Genomic DNA, 22500 nt, shown 5'->3' on the forward strand with positions numbered 1-22500 from the left:
GGGAAGGGGATACATTGAAAAATACAGCAAATAAATAAGAAATAACAGAAAAGAGAAGAAGAAAAGAAAAAAGGAGTGAGAGGGACAAGTGCACAGGGATGAGAAGGAAATGAACAGACAGGAAGACAGATTTAACTGACAGCGACAGAAGGAGGGGGGACTCGAGAGACTGGGGGGAACAAGGAAGAAAAGAATTAGAGTGGAAGAGACGGAAGAAAGGAAAAAACAGGAGGGAGCAGAAGACTGAGGAATTAAGGGTGGAGAGATAGAATAAAGAGGAGGGAGGGAGAGAGAGAGAGAGAGAGAGAGAGAGAGAGAGAGGAAGGGACAAAAAACAGAGACAGGAGGAAGGAGAGAGGGAGGGTGCAGGGAAGAGGCGGATGTGGAGGGTGTCAGAAGTGGTGGGCAGGCTCAGTCCTGGGGGTCCGTGTAGAGGTGCGAGGACCCCCCCTGTACCCCCAAGCATGCACCTCTTCAGCATGATCTTCCTACTGCTCATGTTACAGGCTAGGATGGCTCAGGTAAGCTCCGGCTTGTCAGTCTGCTGGCTAGATGTAGCTGTCCATGCTCTGTGGTGCTGATGCTGGCCTTTGGGAGGAGGAGGGGGGGAATGAGAGAGAGAGAGGCTGCTGCTGACATTGACAAAAGAGCCTCTTCTGGGAGAGGGTGGACAGGGAGGTGTGTGTCTGTATTTACAATGTATATATGTCTCAGCGTCAGGACATGTGCACAGCCTATGTGTGTGGGTCTAGTGCATGGCACATGTGTGTGATGTGTGATGGACCCATAGATGGATCCTTAGATAGATGCCTTATCCTCTTTATATTATTCATTCTTAGCATGCATCTGTACACGTTCCAGGATACAATGCTCTGCTGTGTGCATCAGACACGGCCAACCAGGGCCCTTCCACCATTGATGAACTATAAGCCCCAGTATGTCCCATCAGCTTCTGGTGATCAGGGCAGCTGGTCCTTACAGTTCCCCACTGGCTAGCTGGTTGGTCTTGGTTGACCAGTCCCGAAAGGTCTTTTTGTCTTTGTTGTCTAGGATGGCATCTATCTATGAAAGATCCTTGTGTCCTTAGCAAGTTTAAATCTTTACTGTCCGGGCGTATTTACCAAGGCGCAGGACATCGTGCAGAGTGCAGGAACCCTTCGTAACCAGTGTCATAGTTTTGACTGCTCCAAACTACCGGAAAGCGACACTGCATAGGTTGCTATGGGTTGTTACACTCGGCGAGCCGTCATTGCTGCTTGCGACGCCTTATTAAATGGACCCTGCTGTTTAAATTATTTATTCGTTATTTATTCAAGCTGTTATTGATCCTGATGTACTTGTTGTAAATATTTTGTCCAGAAAGGGAAGTAAACAGAGAGAAGGCTGGATACAAAGTGCACATGTACCAATAGCGGGGGCCTTTCCAGTAACTCATGGGATGATTTACATAAATGTTATGTGTATGGGCATTTCTCCGGATAGGTTTTCTGCAACACGAGAATCTATCTCTAGTAATATGGTATGTGTAAATGGCTGTTTTTCTGTATTTCAATGTAATGCTGTAAATATGTTAACTGAGATATGCTTAAAGGGACACTGAACTCAACTCAAAAAGTACATTCTATTGCTCTCAGCCTCCTCCAAACTTCCAAACTCCTTTATTTGATGCTGTGATCTGTTTTCCTGTTACAGGGTGGCAAGGTTTGTTCTCTATGGTCCTACTGTAGTCCTACGATAGTTGTGGTCATGTGCACCGCTCTTTGCACACTACAAATCCTATAGTCCCTAATCCTTCTCGAGAGCAAGCAAGAGAGGGTGGCTATGTTCCTATATAGCAGTGATGGTGAACTTTGGCACCCCAGATGTTTTGGAACTACATTTCCCATCATGCTCAACTACATTGCAGAGTGCATGAGCATCATGGGAAATGTAGTTCCAAAATATCTGGGGTGCCAAGGTTCACCATCACTGCTATATACAGTAGGAACATAGCCACCCTCTCTTGCTCGCTGTTGAGAAGGACTAGGGACTATAGGATTTGTACCGTGCATACAGCAGTGCACATGACCACAAATATCGTGTACTGCTTATTCCAAACAAACAGAAGTGAGGGGAAAAGGAAACATTCAGGAGCTCATTGAGGATGTTACAAGGAGGCAGAAATACACAATAAGGGTCCATGCATACTAGGAGCAGAAAAAATGGCAGAACTTTTGGCAAATGCTCATAGTAACTCATATTGCACAAGAGTTTAGAAGAGTTTATGGGCATTTGCTTTTGTAAGCATTTTTTTCCAAAACATTCCTCTCTGCTCATTTTTCAATGTACACTTGAAAAGACCAAACACTCTTAGTGTTAGCAAATTGCTTTCAGGCGTTTCTTTGGGCTTTTTTCAGGCGTTTTTTCAGGCAGTTTTCAAATGTTTTTTGCAAGTGTTTGGAGGCAGGCATTGACATCTAACAAAAACGCTTGTAATCTGCCAAAAAGAAGCTCATGTACTTTTTTGAGCTTCAGGCGTTTTGCTTCAGGCGACAAAACGCTCATGTGTGAACAGGGGCCATTAATATCAATAGGATTTTGCTTGTTGGGCATTTTGAGACTTTGGAGATGAGCATTTTATGAGCTGAAAAACTCTCAGGTGTTATCAGGGCCTTAGGCTCCATTCACACCTGAGCGTATCATTTTCAGGCGTTTTTTCGGGCATTTTTCAGGCGTTTTTTTTTTCAGGCATTTTTCAGGCGTTTTTTCAGGCATTTTTTGCAGGTGTTTGGAGGCAGGTATTGACATCTAGCAAAAACGCTTGTAATCGGCCAAAGAAGAAGCTTATGTGCTTTTTTGAGCTTCAGGCGACAAAACGCTCAGATGTGAACAGGGGCCATTGAAATGAATAGGATTTTGCTTGTTGGGCATTTTGAGACTTTAGAGATGAGCGTTGGTGTTATCAGGTCCTTAGGCTCCAGTCACACCTGAGCGTATCATTTTTAGATGTTTTTTTGGGCGTTTTTAAGGCTTTTTTTGGGCGTTTTTCAGGCATTTTTCAGGAGTTTTTTCAGGCATTTTTTTGCAGGTGTTTTGAGGCAGGCATTGACATCTAACAAAAACACTTGTAATCTGCCAAATAAAAAACCCATTGGCTTTTTTGAGCTTCAGGTGTTTTGCTTCAGGCGACAAAACGCTCACATGGGCCATTCAAATGAATGGGATTTTGCTTGTTGGGCGTTTTGAAACTTCAGAGATGAACGTTTTACGAGCTGAAAAATGCTCAGGTGTGAACAGGGCCTTAAACAATGTGTTTATGCCTGTTTATGAGCACTTGTGTGCAATTAACATTGTTTCTGCTTGAAAACTCCTCCCAAAAATGAAAATTGTGATGTTTTTTTTTTCCTGCTTCTAAACTCTCCTCTTGAAATATTATTATTATTATTTCACAGGATTTATATAGCGCCAACAGTTTGCGCAGTGCTTTACAAAATAAGGGCAGACATTTCAGTTACAATACAATTTGGTACAGGCGGAATCAGAGGGTCCTGCTTGTTAGAGCTTACAATCTAAGAGGGGGGTCAAGTGATACAAAAGGTAATAACTGTGGGAGATGAGCTGATGGATAAAGTAAAAACAGTGTATTTGTTAGAAGCAGGATAGGCTTCCTTAAAAATAAGGGTTTTTAGGGATCATCTAAAGATGGATAGATTAGGAGATAGTCAGACAGTTTTGGGTAGGGAGTTCCAAAGGATGGGGGAAGCTCAGGAGAAGTCCTAGAGTTGAGCACGAGAGAAGGTGTCAAGGGAGCTAGAGAGCAGGAGATCTTGGGAGGACCAAAGAGAGCGGTTTGGTTGATATTTTGAGACCAGGCTAGTGTTGTAGCTGGGGGCCTAGTTGTGGGTGGCTTTGCAAGTTGTTGTTAGTACTTTTAATTTTATCAGTTGGGTGAGCGAGAGTCAATGGATGGATGGTAGAGAGGGGTGGAAGACACTTATCGGTAGGTAAGGTGGATGAGTCTGGCAGCAGCATTCATGATGGACTGAAGGGGGGATAACCTATGTAAAGGTAATCCAATGAGGAGGGAGTTGCTGTTGTCGGGAGGATAACTTTTGTAAAGTTAATCCAATGAGGAGGGAGTTGCAGTAGTCAGGGGGATAGCCTATGTAAAGGTAATCCAATAAGGAGGGAGTTGCAGTAGTCAGGGGGATAGCCTATGTAAAGGTAATCCAATAAGGAGGGAGTTGCAGTAGTTGGGGGGATAGCCTATGTAAAGGTAATCCAATAAGGAGGGAGTTGCAGTAGTCGGAGGGATAGCCTATGTAAAGGCAATCCTATGAGGAGGGAGTTGCAGTAGTTGGGGGGATAGCCTATGTAAAGGTAATCCAATAAGGAGGGAGTTGCAGTAGTCAGGGGGATAGCCTATGTAAAGGTAATCCAACAAGGAGGGAGTTGCAGTAGTTGGGGGGATAGCCTATGTAAAGGTAATCCAATAAGGAGGGAGTTGCAGTAGTCGGGGGGATAGCCTATGTAAAGGCAATCCTATGAAGAGGGAGTTTCAGTGGTCGAGGTGATAGCCTATGTAAAGGTAATCCTATGGAAGGGGGGATAGCCTAGGTAAAGGTAATCCAATGAGGAAAGAGTTGCAGTAGTCGGGGGGATAGCCTATGTAAAGGTAATCCTATGGAAGGGGGGTAGCCTAGGTAAAGATAATCCAATGAGGAGTGAGTTGCAGTAGTTGGGGGGATAGCCTATGTAAAGGCAATCCTATGAGGAGGGAGTTGCAGTAGTCGGGGGGATAGCCTATGTAAAGGCAATCCTATGAGGAGGGAGTTGCAGTAGTCGGGGGGATAGCCTATGTAAAGGTAATCCTATGAGGAGGGAGTTGCAGTAGTCGGGGGGATAGCCTATGTAAAGGCAATCCTATGAGGAAGGAGTTGCAGTAGTCGGGGGGATAGCCTATGTAAAGGCAATCCTATGAGGAGGGAGTTGCAGTAGTCGGGGGGATAGCCTATGTAAAGGCAATCCTATGAGGAGGGAGTTGCAGTAGTCGGGGGGATAGCCTATGTAAAGGCAATCCTATGAGGAGGGAGTTGCAGTAGTCGGAGGGATAGCCTATGTAAAGGTAATCCTATGGAAGGGGGGGTAGCCTAGGTAAAGGTAATCCAACGAGGAGGGAGTTGCAGGAGTTGGGGGATAGCCTATGTAAAGGCAATCCTATAAGGAGGGAGTTGCAGTAGTCGGAGGGATAGCCTATGTAAAGGCAATCCTATGAGGAGTGGGTTGCAGTGGTCAGGGGACAGCCTATGTAAAGGCAATCCTATGAGGAGGGAGTTGCAGTAGTCAGGGAGATAGCCTATGTAAAGGTAATCCTATGGAAGGGGGGATAGCCTACGTAAAGGTAATCCAATTATGAGGGAGTTGCAGTAGTCGGGGAATAGCCTATGTAAAGGTAATCCTATGGAAGGAGGGATAGCCCATGTAATTGGGATTTCACATTAGAACCTTTAGAGGCACATTATGCCTCTAAACACCCTAATGTGCATGTATACATAGGATAATTGAGTTTCTACAGGCAGGTGAAAAAAAATGTAAAACTCCTGTAGAAGCAGCGTTTTTTAAGCCAAGTGTGAAAAACAAATTCACAAAAAGGGTCATTAGGTAGTGAATGTGTATGTATTGATTTAAAGTGCCACTTTAACTTTTTCTAAAATGGGACAAAAGTTTAACTATGGCTTTTCTGGGGTCCCAACTGAAGGCTTATGACATTGTAAGATCCTGATGAAATAAATACCTCCTCTGAGCAAGCAGGGTTTAATTGGGATCATGATGGACAAGTTGCTTATGTTGCTCCTAAGTAGATCTTATTAATGTAATGATGGAACTTTGTGTATCATGGTGGAGCTTGCAGAAATGATTTCATGATGGTATGTGTGTTCTGTGTAACAGGAGGCTGGTCACTGCTATATCATTCTTTTTATTGTACCGCTGACGTAAGAAATTGTAATATGTGATTTAAATGAAAAGCTTGGACTGTATAACATTGCCATTTTACTCATCATGTTTTGTCTGCAGGTAGTTAGAAAAGTTTATGAACTTAATTATAGATTGTCACTATTAAAACTCTTGTTGTTAACCCAAAGGATGAACTTTGAGATATATACGGTATATAGATAATGAGTGGTATAATACGAAAATGTTTTTGTTCTTAAAGCTTATAATTTAGAGAGGTTGTTTGCAGTCACATGAACACTTCCTCGCGCAGCGCTGGCTAGGGGGGGGGGGGGGGAGAGACTTCTGGTGAGCATGTCACTTCTGGTGAGCATGCATGGCGGAATGACAATGCTAACCCACTGAAGTGTAAGTCACACTGAAAATTAAAATGGCAGTTTAACAACTTAATTTTTTTTTAATACAGATGAAGATAAAAATGAAGCTCCTCAAGCTATTCGGGTTGGATGGTGTGCGGCGAAATATATTAAATTAGCTTTTGAGTTTACTTATGCTTTTAAAGTGTTCCACAAGCCAAAACTTGTTTTGGATAGAACAATGAAGGGATAGAATACCTACCAAGTTGTTATGGTTGTCTTCGCTAGGGAGATTTAGTGCCGGTTCATACTAACGCGGCACGACTTCGGGGGCGACCTGTGAAGTCGCGTGCACTGCGATTTCGGCGCGACTTGCACGGACTTCATATAATGAATGTTTATGCAAGTCTCTCCAATGTCACCCCGAAGTAGTACAGGACCCTTTTTCTAAGTCGGAGCGACTTGAGTCGCTCCTATTAGAACGGTTCCCGTAGCACACAATGGACCGCGTCTTGTCAGGCTGACCAGTCGCCTGACAAGTCGCGGTAGTGTGAATGGAGTCTTACTCTGTTAGTCCTGGAGACCACTGAAAAGTGGTCTCCAGGTGGACTAAAAGTGGGTCAAAATTTGAACTTGTTACCAGAAAAAGAATAGAGAGGACATTTTCCAATGGGAACATTTGTTCTGGTGACTTTTGAGAGATTTCCTCTCGCTTCCTGTTGTGTCTGCAGGACAGCAAGTGAAGGGAATTCTCTCCAATGGGATGAAAAACCTGACAGCGGTTTCCCTACTCCCTCCAACATGAAAAAAAAAAAAGTTAGCATTTGGCAACCTTTAGATATTATGGCTTCAAGTCTTTAACTTTACCAATACAACAAGGGACAAGGCAGGGATGCCCACAGTCTCTCCTACAGTTTGTTTTTGCCCTTGAGCAACAAGCAGAACATAAAAGGCATCATTTGCATATCCAAACCAAATCCAAATTTTGCTATACATGATGTTTCCGCATAGTTCTCTGCCTAATATACTTTCACTCCTCTCGAGGTTTGCATCTCATTTGAGACTTTGTTAACCACACAAAATCCAATGCGATTGTAACACTACCTCCACAGAAGCCACTGGTAATTTTGGACTATTTCCCCCACTCGTAGCATACACTGTCAGGTACACAGCAATTTTGGCATTCTTCTTCCTCTGGCTCAAAGTTCAGTCTAGGGGGTTCTTTTAGGGGTTTTTTTTTAGAATGGTAACTTTATTAGGGATGGGGAGCATGTGATACCCAGGAACTGTAGAACAACTTGCAGGCTGTATTGCACAACCTCTGGCTGCTCTGTATTCTCATGGCTATCTTGCACAACTCCTAGCTGTACTGGGCAAACTTCTAAGCAGTGTTGCACACTCCTGGCTGTTTTGCACAACTTCTGTCTGCACTGCACTTGCTTGGGAAGGGGGGGGGGGGAGGATGGTAAGCCCACCCCACAGTCAGTTCTCCTCTTTATAGCAGGACGAGTTAATCACTTGGTCCCAGAATGATTGGGCTTACTCCAACCAACTCCCTTGTGGCTCCGCTCTGCCTCTGGATACAGATAGCCCCCCCCAGCTAAGCCTAGCTGAGGCCCCAATGTTTTCAAATGCTCCTTTGGCTTCCTCTCTATCAGGCTCTCTGCCCCAGGAGCAGAACCTCTGCACAGGGGTCTCCTCCTGTAGGACTTGACCAGGAACTCTGCACCTTGGCTGACAGGCCTCAGAATATATATGGGCTCTTCCTCCACTGTCTGGACACACCTCCCCAGGGATTGGCCAGGATTCCATAAATATTCAGGCTGCCTGTCCTGCTCTACTTTCCATTATACTTCTAGAGTTTCTAGAAGATGGGGGTTAGCAGAACAACAGCCTGTTGGACACTGAACAGCTCTAAGTATTCAACCCCTGCTCTACCACGGAGGAGCTATCTAGATTTACCTAGCAGTCTACTCTGACTTACAAGGGTGATACACTATTAATGCTACACTTTCATTATCAACTCAGTCATCTCTTCAAATGTGTTTTCCCTTTTACGTAGTGGGTTTCTAACCTCGTTTAGCTGGGTATCACACTCACATCTACCAACAATCCTTTGTATAAAATATTAAATAGCCCCCTTGTCAAACAACTATTAGAACTGCTAACATTCTGGGTCCACACGTGTATCTCCATCTATATGAATAAAATGTCATATTTGCCTAAATTGCTCTATCCCTTTCAAGTCTTGCCCATCGCCATCCCTTCCCATTTTGGTCTGTGTAGTTGCAGTTACAGAAACTTATATGGGGTTCCAATTAGCTAAGGTTTAAAAAAATACCCTCTTTCAAATCTAAGCTGAAGGGTGGGTTGGGAGAACCCAACATAATCTGCCACTATTAAGCTGTTCAATTAGCTCCAATAATTCAACTCCTGTCGGAAACCTAATACACCTTGTGGGCTTCTTTAAATATATTAGATATTCATCCAATGCCCCTCTCTTCCCTCATATAAATTCCTTCCTTGGTATGCCCAAAACCCCTTAACCCAATTTTGTCACATACCTTGTCATTCTAGGATTTTATTAAACATTCAGTGGGCCTTCATGTGAGAAGTCATCTCTTTGTAGATCTAACCCCTCCACAGGGAATAGTTTATTTTGGGTAATTTTTCCCATCTAATCCCCACATATTGTACTAACTGGGAATCAGAACCCATTATTGTGGGTAATGGGACGAACTATTGCTTACTCTTCCCAGGAGCTCTCCAAGTGTGCAATCTATAGATAATAAAGCCTTAACACACCCGTATTTTCCCCTGTACATACAGCAAGAGTTATTTTCACATGTTCCTCAATCTGTTTTCAAGGGTACTAAAATGAAGGGACCATGGCACATGATTGGTGGACCTGCCCCAAAGAGTGCTGCCTATTGATTAGAGTATATACCATGATCAACATTTACAAGGATCCTTGAGGAATGCTACTTCACAAATCCATCAAAAATTTTTCCTCATTCTAAGACACATTTCCATATTTTCTTAGCTACTAAAAAGACTATAGCACATTTCTGGAAGTTCCCCATCTTGAACTTTTTGGAAGATAAAAACTGCATGCAGGGAACTCTCTTAGACGAGAAATTGACTGCAATGCTTAATGCTACCCACAACAAATTTCTCTTGCTGTGTCAGCTTTGGCTTAACTATTCCCCACTAGTGCTGCTATCATCACAAAGGACTCACTTGCTTTAACTTTAATTCCAGTATGTTATTGCCCCAATCCTGAAACTCCCTTCTTTTCTCTCCCTACCACTTACTCTTGTCCCACCCTATAGGTCCCCTTCTTCCTTTGATTTTAATTCCAATCCCACTAGCCTCTTGGGTCCTTTGTCTTTTTCCCTTTCCCTCTTTTATTTCCCCCCTTCCCTCTTGACTGCCTTTTTTGTCTTTTGCTCTCTTGTCACCTTGCTCCTCCCTTTATTATTTTTTTTTCCCCATTAATTTCTTACCTTTTTCCTCATGTCTTATATGGACATGTTCGCTGAGTTGTCTTCTAATCACATAGCTTTTATGGTGATTTACTCCCCCCCCCCCCATTCCTATTTAAAGTAATATTAAAGTCTCTTTTTTTTCATAACAAACATGTTATACTTACCTGCTCTGTGCAGTTGGTTTTGCACAGAGCAGCCCTGATCCTCCCCTTCTTGGGTCCCTTTCCGAAGCTCCTGGCCCCTCCCTCCTGCCGAGTGCCCCCAAATCTTGCACCCAAGCAGGCTCTCTGCCAGGCTGCAGCTCTGCATGTCTATTCACACACAGAGCCGCAGCTCAGCCCTGCCCCCCTCTCTCCTGATTGGCTCTTGATTAACTCAGTGGCCTGGATTGACAGCAGTGGGAGCCAATGGCTGTCTCAGCCAATGAGGAGGCAGGATCCCCAGAGAGTCGGGTCACTCGTGCACATTGCTGGATTTGGATGGGGCTCAACTAAGTATTTAATGGGCTGGGGGGGGGGGGAGGGCTGATGCACACAGAAGGTTTTTCACCTTCATGAAGGTAAAAAAAACCTTGAGGCAAGTAACTCCTTATGATCTTTAAGCAAATGTATGACGCATCCTGTATGTCTTGCGATAAACTCTTTTTTGATATGGGGGGGGGGGGCTCCCCTCTTTCCGTGGTTGGTGCTTAAGTAACGATCTCCCCCTCTAGTAGTAACGCCAAAGACCATCTTTTATTCAGTTGGAATACTGTTTTATTTTTTTTAAATTACACTTTCAGCCTTGGATTTATATTGTTTGTATCTACTAACCTTATATCATTCAGCATTGTAACCATGAACCCAACCTGTATTTCAATGTCATCTTCAAAACCTTTGATAGAATAAAAAAATGTAATATATGTAAACTCTAACAATACCTTTCTCTTATTTGCTCCCCATTGGTCTTTTAAATTTACATTTGAAAGAGTTTTATTGTATATGTTCGACAAGAGCAAACAAAAAAGATCTGTTCATCCAGCCAGAAATCTTGTGAGCTGATAACTTCGTGTACCTTCTGCCTCTGGACTGTTATCAGTTAGCATTGTTAACCAAAAAATAAAACCCTTATAGGGAAATTTGTTCTCCTCTAGAAGTGGGATTTTGAGGGCAATTAATGAAATTACATATAAATAGCAAAAATATTTTATTGAATTTAATTTATATACATAATAAATAAATACCATTTAAAAACATAGAAAATGCCATTTCATACACATTCCAATGCATCATTTGTACAATTACTTCACAGGTATTACAGTGTTTGTTGAGAAGTGGTATTCCTCAACTACTGTTGAATGTATTCCGAGATGGATGCATATACCCAAAATTATGTACAGTAACTGGGGTATCCAACGCTTTTTTGAAATAATAAATAATCAATCCTTCCTCAGGGATATTTTATCCACTTCTGAAATACGCAATTTAATTCATCATAGAAACAATTTTTTTTGTTACTGTACATGATTTTGGGTGTTTTTAAATGGTATTTATTTATTATGTATATAAATTAAATTCAATAAAATATTTTTGATATGTATATGTAAATTCATTAATTTCCCTCAAAATCCCACTTCTAGAGGAGAACAAATTTCCCTATAAGGTTTTTTTTGGTTAATTCTATCAAGGGATGCTGGCAATTTAAATACCCCAATCATCTTGGTCAATCTATGTAAAATCAGTTAGCATTGTTCACTAACTTTGTGGACTACAAATCATCTTCCCCTGTAATGGTGAATTAAAGGAGGTGTTATTAGAGATGTCATTTTAGAACTTGAAGGGTGTTAATGGCAGGATTACCAAGTTAAAATAAAGAAATAAAGTTAAAAAAAAAAGAAAGGAAAAGTGTGAAACAGGAAAACTAAGGCAGCCAAACTCCAAATCTAAGGACTGGTAGGTTGCAATACTATCATTTCTTTTTTTTTTTTGCTATATACTCTCAGGTTATATTTCAATATCTGCAGACAGCTACTGTATGATTTATTTGTATCTATTTATTTTAGGTATTATGTAGCACCAAACAATTTACAAAGAGCTATACATATTGTACAGTCACATCATTCCCTGCCCAAAAGGAGCTCACAATCTATGGATTTAGTACTGATTTAGACATGAACCAATTAACCTACCAGCATGTCTTTGAAGTGTGGGAGGAAACCCACATAAGTACAGGGAGAACATGCAAACTCCATGCAGATGGTGTCTTGATTACCCACTGTGTTGTCCTCATTACCTGCACATGTGATAGTTTACCCAGATGTCTTTAAAGGCCATGCAGTCAAATTTCAATCATTGCTAGTTGTGTGCTCAGGTTTGCTGTACCTAGCCTTTCAACATGGGTGATATACGAATATAGCTTCAGGGATACTGGGGTGCAGGTTTGCTTCTTTTTTTAAATATACCAAGGCTGAGCAAGTTATTTCAGGCAGACCCTGACATTTACCGATCAGTTTGATGCTGCAAAGTTCTTCTTTTTCAGTTGCTAAGGAATTAGGCAACAACATGCAATCAACTTTGCGAAAGGTTCTTGCAATGCATATCAATGGCTATAACTGGCCGGAGAGTATTGCTTTTCCCACAAGCCCCATGTTTGGTTTGCCTTTCTTCTGCAAGGTGGGGGTCATGCAGCTTAAGTATGTAATACCTTTGCTTTTCTGGAAAATTATGGGTCTGTGATTAGGACAACAGGTGAGGCAGAGTCTGCTGGCTGCGTAGAGTCACCCATTGAAATTAATTACAGTATGTGGCATGCATATGTATACACTGGTACTTGCATAAGCACACACGTGCATATAGACTTACACCTCTGCAGGGCTTTTTTTTCTCAATGAAAAGGTGCAGGAACCCCCCCTTTTCCATTCACCCCTTACCTCCACCCCCTACCCACCTCCGAGAACCATCCCTTGATTCCTCCCTCTATCCACCTCCAAGTTCCACATCTTTTAGAAAGTACAGAACCAAGTATCATTTAGTAGTCATTTGTAAAGAAATTGTTAATGATAAGCTGTAACCAGCCAGCTATTGTTGTTGGGGGAACTATTTTTGCTGGCTGCTGGTGTCCTACTCCAAATGATAACCAGTTTAAGGTGGTCCTCCTTCCATTTGCCCACTAATCTACAGGATCCCTTCTCTCACTTACCATCAGTGTAAGGTGCCCTTTCTTCCAATGACCACCAATGTAAGGTGGTCCATTTTCCACTGATCACTAACATACAGGATCCCTTCTCTCGCTGGCCATAAGGGTAAAGGGCCAATACTGCAAATGATTACCAATGTAAGGTGGTCCTCTTTCCACTTGGCCACTAATCTACAGGATCACCTTTTCTCATTGACCATCAGTGTAAGGAGCCCTTTCTTCTAATGACCATCAATGTAATTTGATTTGTCTCCCACTGACCACTAATCTACAGGGTCCCTTCACTCACTGACCATTAGTGTACAAAGGGCCCTTCTCCCAAAGATCACCAGCATAAGATGCTCCTCCTTCCCCTGACCCCAAATCTCCAGGGTCCCTTTGCTTAGCAGACAGGGTGTATACCAGCTTAAAAGTGACTAAATCTGTGATGGCCGAGTGGTAGACGCGTTGGACTCGAAATCCAATAAGGGTTCCCTGTGCATGTTCAAATCCTGTTCACAGCGTGAGCTTTTAAAAAACATAACTGGTAAAGGAAAAATTAAAAATAGGCAGGAAAGTACTTTAAAACAAACCCTCATTCATTTCTGTATCTTCGAGAACTTTGAAAAAGTAAATTTCAAAAGTTTACAACACACCTCAGCACCTCATGCCCTTGTCATCTCATGCATTCAGTGCTGGAGGTGCTGGAACTGTGCAACCCTGCATTACCACTGAAAAAAGCCCTTCACCTCTGAATGGAGACAGTCTGCATCCAGGGGCATACATCTGTATGCCTGCACGTACTTACACACCAGGGGGGGGGGGGGGGGTTGCAAACAGAAAAAAGTAATAGGCATTGCTTTGCGGCAAAAAACACTGTAAAAAATTGCGTGACTTTGAGGTTGCAAAAGTGTGAAAGGGGCCTTCAGTAATTTAGGTATAATGTGCCCCCTTTCAATGCAGAGAGACCAGCGTGCCCCCTTTCAATGCAGAGAGACCAGCGTGCCCCCTTTCAATGCAGAGTGACCAGGGTGCCCCCTTTCAATGTAGAGAGACCAGTGTGCCCCCTTTCAATGCAGAGAGACCAGCGTGCCCCCTTTCAATGCAGTGACCAGCGTACATGCCCCCTTCAATGCAGTGACCAGCGTACATGCCCCCTTCAATGATGTGACCAGCGTACATGCCCCCTTCAATGCAGAGATTAGCGTGCGTGCCCCCTTACTTACCTGGAGCAGCAGCGGCAGTGGGCGGCTTCTCCTCAGTCCTGGCGGTGGCTTCTCCTCAGTCCCGGCGGCGCGTCTCCTCGAGTCCTCCCGCTCCCGCCTCCTCCTCGGCCAATGGCATGGGGTTTGCCTTGAGGCCAATCAGGAATCAGGTATTAGACCCGCTCCTTGATTGGCCAGGAGGAGGATCCGTGTGACAATAGTGAATTTTCGTTCGCTATTGTCACACAATGGGTGGAGTCGGGGCGCACTGCTCTGCGCCCCGGGTCCACCCTTTACTGCAGCCTATTAGAGCCTCAGGTGATCAGGTGATGCAAAAAAAAAGCCCCATTAAACTCCATGCGTCCGGTGCCCTGCATGCAGATTAGGGGGCCGGACGCATGGATAGGGGAGGCGGCGCCCCTGCGCCCCCAACACACCGGCCGCCACTGTTACACACGTACCAATGTATACCCACTTACAGCCACATCCTGTAATTGACTTATATGGGTGGCTGCAGGCAGCAGCTGTGGATCCCGGGGGGGGATACACCCAACTTTTCTGCCATACAGCCTCAGGCACCTGTGTGCATGAGACCTTGGGCTAGTCATACATTCACCGAAGATGAGCTGGCCAAATTTACATCAGCGTGTGGGCACCCCTACTCAACAGAAGCCAATTGTCTAATTGACATCTCCTGGACAATTTTCCATTGGTCAGCATTTTCCAGAACAATGTTTTCTGAGAATGTCCCAGTGAGGGTTAGTTCCTCCATCTACTTATGTTTGTGTAAATGGAGGAATCTGTAATTTATTTATTTTTATAGCTTTACATTGAAGTGTTGCATCTTTGAGAATAGGTACTCTCTTGGTTTGTGGATTTACTTTGCTTTGTTTTCCTAGTTTAACATTCTGGCTTGTGCTTGATTTATATTTGTTGTTTCCCTAATCAGCATTTTATATACACCTAAAAGAGAGCAGCACCACACTTGTTTAAAGCAGTATTACACCCAAAAGCAAAGACTTATTATATTGCAGTTTACCAATTCCTATAAGTGATAGCTGTATTAGTTTTCTTTTTTAAGTTTTATTTTTCCTTTATGTATGCCTGGTGATCCAGCCTGTAAGTCTCTTGTTTTTCAACAGCATTAGCTTTCTTGCAGTTACAGGGATGAGACAGACCATCTCTCAACCCCTCCACTGTGACCAGAGATCTGTGACTCCGGCTCTCTGCTCTCCCCTCCAGCGCTCACTGGAGTGCTGGGCTGTGGAGGGGGCTGGCTCAGTCTCTCAGGGGATCACTGAGAGGCTGAGCCAGATGCCAGTCCAGACATATGGTCGGGATCATTCTGACCCAAACCTGCATCGGCTGAGTGATGTTACTTGATAGTGGGCTTTAGCCTGCTGTCGGCTGAAAATGGGTCATAGGAGTGCAGAACAAAGTGCACACCATAGGATCCATAGGAGAAGCATGGCCAATGCAATACTTCTCCTTTAACCACTTCAATACAGTGCCCTTTCACCCCCTTCCTGCCCAAGCCAATTTTCAGCTTTCAGCACTGTCACACTTTGAATGCCAATTGCGCTACACTATACCCATATGAAATTTTTATCATTTCTTTCACACAAATAGAGCTTCCATTTGGTGTTATTTAATCACCACTGGGCTTTTTATTTCTTACTAAAAATAAGGAAAAACACAGAAAATTTTGAAAAAAAAAGTTTTTCTTATTTTCTGTCAGTAAATCTTGAAAATAAGTAATTTTTCTCCTAAAAATGATGTGCGCTGATGAGGCGGCACTGATGGGCACTGATAGGCTGCTGCACTGATGAGCACTGATGAGGTGGCACTTAAGGGCACTGATGAGGTGGCACTGATGAGGAGGTACTAATATGCTGCACTAATGGGCACTGAAAGGTGGCACTGATGAGCACTGATAGGCAGCATTGATGGGCACTGAAAGGTGGCACTGATGGGCACTGAAAGGCAGCACTGATGTGCACTGATAGGTGGCACTGACGGACAGCATTAATGGGCACTGACGGGTGGCACTGATGGGCAGCACTGATTGGCAATGATGGGCACTGGCGGGAAGCACTGATGGACACTGATGGGCAGCACAGATGAGCAGGCACTGATGGGCACTGGCTGGCAGCACTATGGGCACTGATTGTGGGCACTGATGGGCACTGTTTTTTTATTTTACTGTAATCAGGGCACTGATGATAAGTGCCCTGATTACCTGTCCTAGACTCCCCTTTGAGGAGGAGCCACTGATTGGCTCTCCTTGCCACACACTCTGACAGTGTGAGGCGAGGAGAGCCGGTACTTCCTCATTTACGTGTGACCGGCTGTGATTGGAAACCAACTGCACAGAGCAGATAAGTATAACATTTGTTATTTGTTATTTTTAAAGAAAAAAAAAAAAAAAACGAGACTTTGCTATCCACTTAAGCTTTGAAAAGATAACAAGATAAAAGCCAATTGGTTATCAATCAAAGCAGCTCCAGATTTTGCCTGCTCCAGTTGTGATAAATTCCCCTCTATGCATTTCCCAAAAGCAGAGGACCTGTAGAATCCAAAAAATAAATGGTAGTTTCCCATTTTTAAAAATTTTGTTACTGTTTATCAAACCAAAATTTTCACTAAATATAATTTATTGAACACAAACACAATATTTCCTTTATTATAAAAAGTAAAGTACTAGATTGTGTTGTGTAAATAAATAAGAAATTGATACCAATTGTGCCAAACCTGGAATTGCCCCCACCAAATGGGGAAAACTACAGCTTTCAAATTATTAATTGGCAAAATGATCTTCCGATGGCCGCAAAAGTGTTCCGGCGCTCAGCACCCAGGATGCTTTTTCTTAAAAGCTTGGAAATGGCTGAATACGGAGGAACAAGCTCACAGTTTGCAGCTTGTTTTAACTTATCTAGTGCCAAGATGTGTAGAAAACATACTTTTAAAAAATAAATAGGTAAAATATGTGTTTTTTGGGGGGAAAGGATTATAAATTGTATTTTTTGTATTTTTTTTGTATTATTCTTTATTTATATATGAATATACAGTAAAACCTTGGATTCAGAGTATCTTGGTTTGAGAGAGCTGTGCAAGACAAGCAAAATGTTTTAATACATTTTGACTTGATAAACAAGCGATGTCTTGATATATAAGTAGCGTCATGTCACAACTGAGTATAAAAGAGAAGAGAGGCGCCTCTAAGTATAGCAATTCGGCTACATTTAATGAAAGTACAACATTTAGCAACAATATAGCAAATCATAATGGATGATGAGTAAAAGATCCACATTTAAGGCTCCATGTACACGGGATGTTGTAAATGGCTGTTTAGGAGCAGTTGGGAGTTTTTTTTTTAGAAGCCCCTGAACCCATCTACTTTTTATCTTATCTGTCCATGTACACAGGGTCGTTTACAGTCATTTGCAGGCAGTTGAGTTCAGGGACGTTTTTTGGAACGCAATTATTTGCATTCGAACGTGTGTTTCCTGGCGTTTCAAACGCAGAAACGTGGCTGAACATGACCAAACGCGACCGAACGTGATGAACATACATTCAGCCACGTTATGTTTTTTTTCTGCCTCCATTTAAAACCAATGGTTCCCTATGGGAGCCTATTGATTTGAATGGAAGTTGCACCGCAAGTCGGATCAGGATGATCCGACTTGCGGCGTGACTTGCGCTATGAGAATCTTAAGGGGGAACTCCACGCCAAAAATGGGGAAAAAAACTGCGCGGGGGTCCCCCCCCAGGTTCCAAACCAGGCCCTTCCGGTCCGCTATGGAATTTGAGGGTAGCCCCATGCCGAAAAAACGGCGTGGGGTCCCCCCCAAAATCTATACCAGACCCTTATCCGAGCATGCAGCCCGGTAGGGCAGGAGGGGGGAGGGGACGAGCGAGCGGCCCCACCCCCCCTGGACCATACCAGGCCACATGCCCTCAACGTGGGGGGGTGTTGGTGCTTTGGGGCAGGGGGAGTTCTGCACCCCCTACCTCAAAGCCCCTTGCCCCCACGTTGATGAGGACAAGGACCTCTTCCCCACAACCCTGGCCAGTGGTTGTGAGGGTCTGCGGGCAGGGGGCTCATCGGAATCTGGAAGCCCCCTTTAACAAGGGGGCCCCCCAGATCCCGGACCCCCTCCCTATGTGAATGGGTATGGGGTACACTGTACCCCTACCCATTCACCTCATAAAAGGCAGTGTGTGTAAATAACGTCAGGAGACGTTTTGGAAAGTTTATTAAAAATCTTCTTCCGGTCTTCTCCTGCTCTGGTCTTCTCCCTCTCCTGTCTTCTGGTCTTCTGCTCTTTTGCTGTCCGCTCTTCTGCTGTCCAATCTTCTGCTCTTTTGCCTCCTCTGGTCTTCTTCTTCTTCCTCCTCCGACGATGTCTCCGGTGATTATGACGGTCTCCGGTCTCTGCAGCTTGTTATATAGCCATTGTGGGCATGGCCCCCCGATGACGTCATCGGTGGTGAGGAGGATGGTCTATGTGGACAACTTTACCCCGGATGTCTGCATTCTTAGATGTGCCTGTTTTAACTACTTGCCGACCATCCACCGCACTGATGTGCTTGTTTTACCTACAGCGCTCGCACCCCCATTAGGCAGCGGGGAAGCCGATCCACAGGACCGGCGGCCGCAATTGCCGCCGGGCACCCGCGATCGCTCCCCGTGGAGAGAGAATGAGTGTTTACAACAGCAGACCGTTGTTCTCTCTGGAATGAACACAGAGCGCCTGTGATCCTCCTATTTAGGATCACAGGTCTCTTTGTTGATTCCACAAGCCCATCCCCCTCCCACTTAGAAACACCCCCTAGGCTCACACCTAACCCTTTGATTGCTCCTGGTGTTAACCCCTTCGCTGCCAGTGTCAATAGTACAGTAACAGTGCATATGTTTAGCACTGATTACTGTAGTAATGTCACTGGTCCCCCCAAAAGTGTCAAAAATGTCAGTCAGGTGTCCGATCTTTCCGCCGCAATGTTGCAGTCACGCTAAAAATCGCAGATCGCCGCCATTACTAGTAAAAAAAATAAATAAATAAAAAATGACATAAAACTTTCCCGTAGTTAGTATTATTATTATTATACAGGATTTATATAGCACCAACAGTTTGCACAGCGCTTTACAGTGTGGGGGAAGACAATACAGTTACAGTACAATTCAAAACAGGAAGAATCAGAGGGCCCTGCTCGTTAGAGCTTACAATCTAGAAGAAAGTAGACGCAATAACTTTTGGGCAAACCAATCAAATAATGCTTATTGGAATTTGTTTTACCAAAAATATGTAACAGAATAAAAATTGGTCTAAAAGGATGAATAAATATGATTTTTTTTTGTTTAGGGAATGTTATACTGTATAATAGAATGTGAAAAACTTTTTTTTTTTTCAGAATTGTTGCTATTTTTTTGTTTATAGCGCAATAAATAAAAATCGCACAGGTGATCAAATACCACCAAAAGAAAGCTCTATTTGTGGGGAAAAAAGGACATCAATTGTATTTGGGTACAGCGTCGCACGACCGCACAATTTGCCGTTAAAGTAACGCAGTGCCGAATCGTAAAAAATGGCCTGGTCATTAAGGGGGTAAAACCTTCCGGGGCTGAAGTGGTTAAAGAAAAAAAAAGGATATTCGGTGTTTATGAGCATTTTTGAGCCATAAGCTTTATAGTTTATATGGATTATAGTTTTGCTAATAAAAGCTAAACAACTGGTTCTACAGCCAATGCTACTGTCATTTTTATAACGTCCAGTGTGCATGAGGCCTCAAATAAAATAGAAGTTTTCCTTAGATACATCATGATATTATTTTCTGTAACACAAAGTACAGTTCCAACAATAGTCAGAGTATTGTTACAGTGACTTCAGGAGGAAATATTTGGCAGTGATGACTACAAAAGTCATCTTTGGTTTTTGGGACTTCTTGGCCAAATTGTTTTTGCAAAATGAAACATTACTTATATTATACATAGCCAGGAGAATAGATAAATATTTTCTAGGAACTGTGATTAGGCATACTGTATATCATCGCTCATATAATAGAATAAATTAATATAGCATAAATAAATATTAAATGAAGCTAGAACTATAAATAAATTATGATAAAAGCAGTAGGGAATAACTGTGAAGAACACTTTGCTGTACTGACAACCCTGAGATCTGGGTCATGAAGTCAGAGATGTATGGAAAGTCTTTAGGCAGGCACATAGATACCTACTATAAGTAAAACATACAAAAGCTAGTTCTGCTAGATCCTTTTTTTTTTGTTGATATTATCAACCACCTGCCAACCGCTCGCCGCAGATTTACTACTCAGCTGCGCGAAACGACGTAGTCCTACGTTGGTCGCGCACGTGGTGCTGGGGGGGCAAGTGCACCAGCGGCAGCGCGCTCCTGCCCCCACTAGGCAGCAGGGAAGCGGATCCATGGAACCGGCTGCCGCTATTGCCGCCGGGCACCCGCCATCGCTCCCTGCTGAGAGAGAAGGACGGTCAGCTGTTGTAAACACAGCTGACCGTTCTCTCTGGAATGATCATAGAGCGCCTGTGATCCTTCTATATAGGATCACAGGTCTCTGTGGTCATTTCACAAGCCCATCCTCCATACAGTTAGAAAAAACTCCCCTAGGCTCACACTTAACCCTTTGATCACCCCCCCCCCCCCCCCCGGGTTAACCCCTTCCCTGCCAATGTAATTATTACAGTAAAAGTGCATATTTTTAGCACTGATTACTGTAGTAATGTCACTGGTCCCCCCAAAAGTGTCAAAAATGTCAGTCAGGGGTCCGATCTGTCCGCCGCAATGTTGCAGTCCCGCTAAAAATCGATGATCGCTGCCATTACTAGTAAACAAAAATAAATGAATAAAAATGACACAAATATTTCCCCTAGTTTGTAGACATGATAACTCTTGCACAGACCAAACAAAACACGTTTTTTGGGATTTTTTTTTTTACCAAAAACCTGTAGCAGAACACAATTTGGCCTGAAAGGATGCAAATTTTTTATTTTTTTATTTTTTTTTTATTGGGAATGTTATATAGCGGAATGTGAAAAATAAGGTTTGTTTTTTTGTTTTTTTCAGAATTGTCGCTCTTTCAAATATCACCAAAAAGAAAGTTCTATTTGTGGGAAAAAAAGAACATTGATTTTATTTTGGTACAGTGCCGCACGACTGCACAATTTTCTGTTAAAATAACGCAGTGCCGAATCGCAAAAAATGGCCTGGTCATTAAGGGGGCAAATTCTTCCGGTCCAGAACTGGTTAAGAGATTTTTTTTTTCTTTAATATTATTTTATCCCTGATTTTGGATCAACAGTCTCTTTTAACTGCTGCCCACAGTGCCGTCCATTCAGACTGTAGTTCTTAGTAATGCAAGCATTGCAGTGTGCCGATCCAAGCATCTAAGACTCAGATCAGATATGCCCACTGTGCAGCATAGGTAAGCCAGGAGTCTGATCCATTAACACCACGCCCACATTGAGGACCATTCAGACCTAAAATCCAAGGACATGATGGGATTTGTAGTCTTAAGAAGCTGTAACAAACACTAACAGCATAGCTGCCAACTGTCCCGTTCTTTGCCGGGACAGTCCCGGCAAATAGGACCCTGTCCCGAGTAATTTACTCTGATACTTTGGCCTTATGTTTGAAATTCCCTTTTCAATTTCCTGTAATTCTCTCTTTATTGAGTAGACCCTATAATCTGATGATAAGTAGGCGGAGATTAATTATGCAGAGTGGGCAGGGCTTTAGGGAAATGGGTGTGGTAAGTAATTGATAGCTGTGCTGCAAAGTGTCCCTGAAATTTTTTTTTAAATGTTGGCAACTATGTAACAAGAAGTGATGTCACTGCTTCAAAGATACCTCCTCTGAGATCCTGGAGATAGAGGAAGAATCTATGCAAAGAGATGACATCACAGCTTTTTAAAACTGTGAGTTTTATGTTTAATCAAGCTTTATTAGCAAGATGTGTACAATATAGGTTTGCAAAACAGAGACGGATCAAATGAAGACAGGTATGCTCACAAGTTGACATCTCTGAATTATGGCACATGAAGCGTGAGGCAAACTGAAAGATATTGTCACATAACAGTAGCGAAGCATGTAACGAGCGAGCGCTATGAGATAGGAGCCGCTAGCACAAAAAGGTGAATATATACCTTCTAAACAGTGAAACAAAAAACAAGTGCAGCGCATAATAATAATTATATTATGTTTATAATATAATAAATTATAATATAATTTATTTTATTTTTATATTATTTATAATATAATAAATATAATAATTATAATTAAATTATATTAATATTATGATAATAATAAATAATAATGATAATATATAAAA

General features: G+C 42.9%; 1 protein-coding gene across 1 annotated transcript in view; it reads left to right on the top strand.

Annotated features, from left to right (window-relative positions):
* Positions 1-332: 332 nt before the first annotated feature.
* The window catches only part of OLFM2 (olfactomedin 2), a 551253-nt gene continuing 529085 nt past the window's right edge, over positions 333-22500 (top strand). The window contains exon 1 of the mRNA XM_082255512.1: positions 333-521. Coding sequence (XP_082111638.1) covers positions 381-521 — 141 coding nt within the window. The 5' untranslated portion in view covers positions 333-380. The remainder of the gene's footprint in view (positions 522-22500) is intronic.

This window comes from Pelophylax lessonae (assembly GCF_965119305.1).
Source record: "Pelophylax lessonae genome assembly, chromosome: 4".
Lineage (NCBI taxonomy): Eukaryota > Metazoa > Chordata > Amphibia > Anura > Ranidae > Pelophylax > Pelophylax lessonae.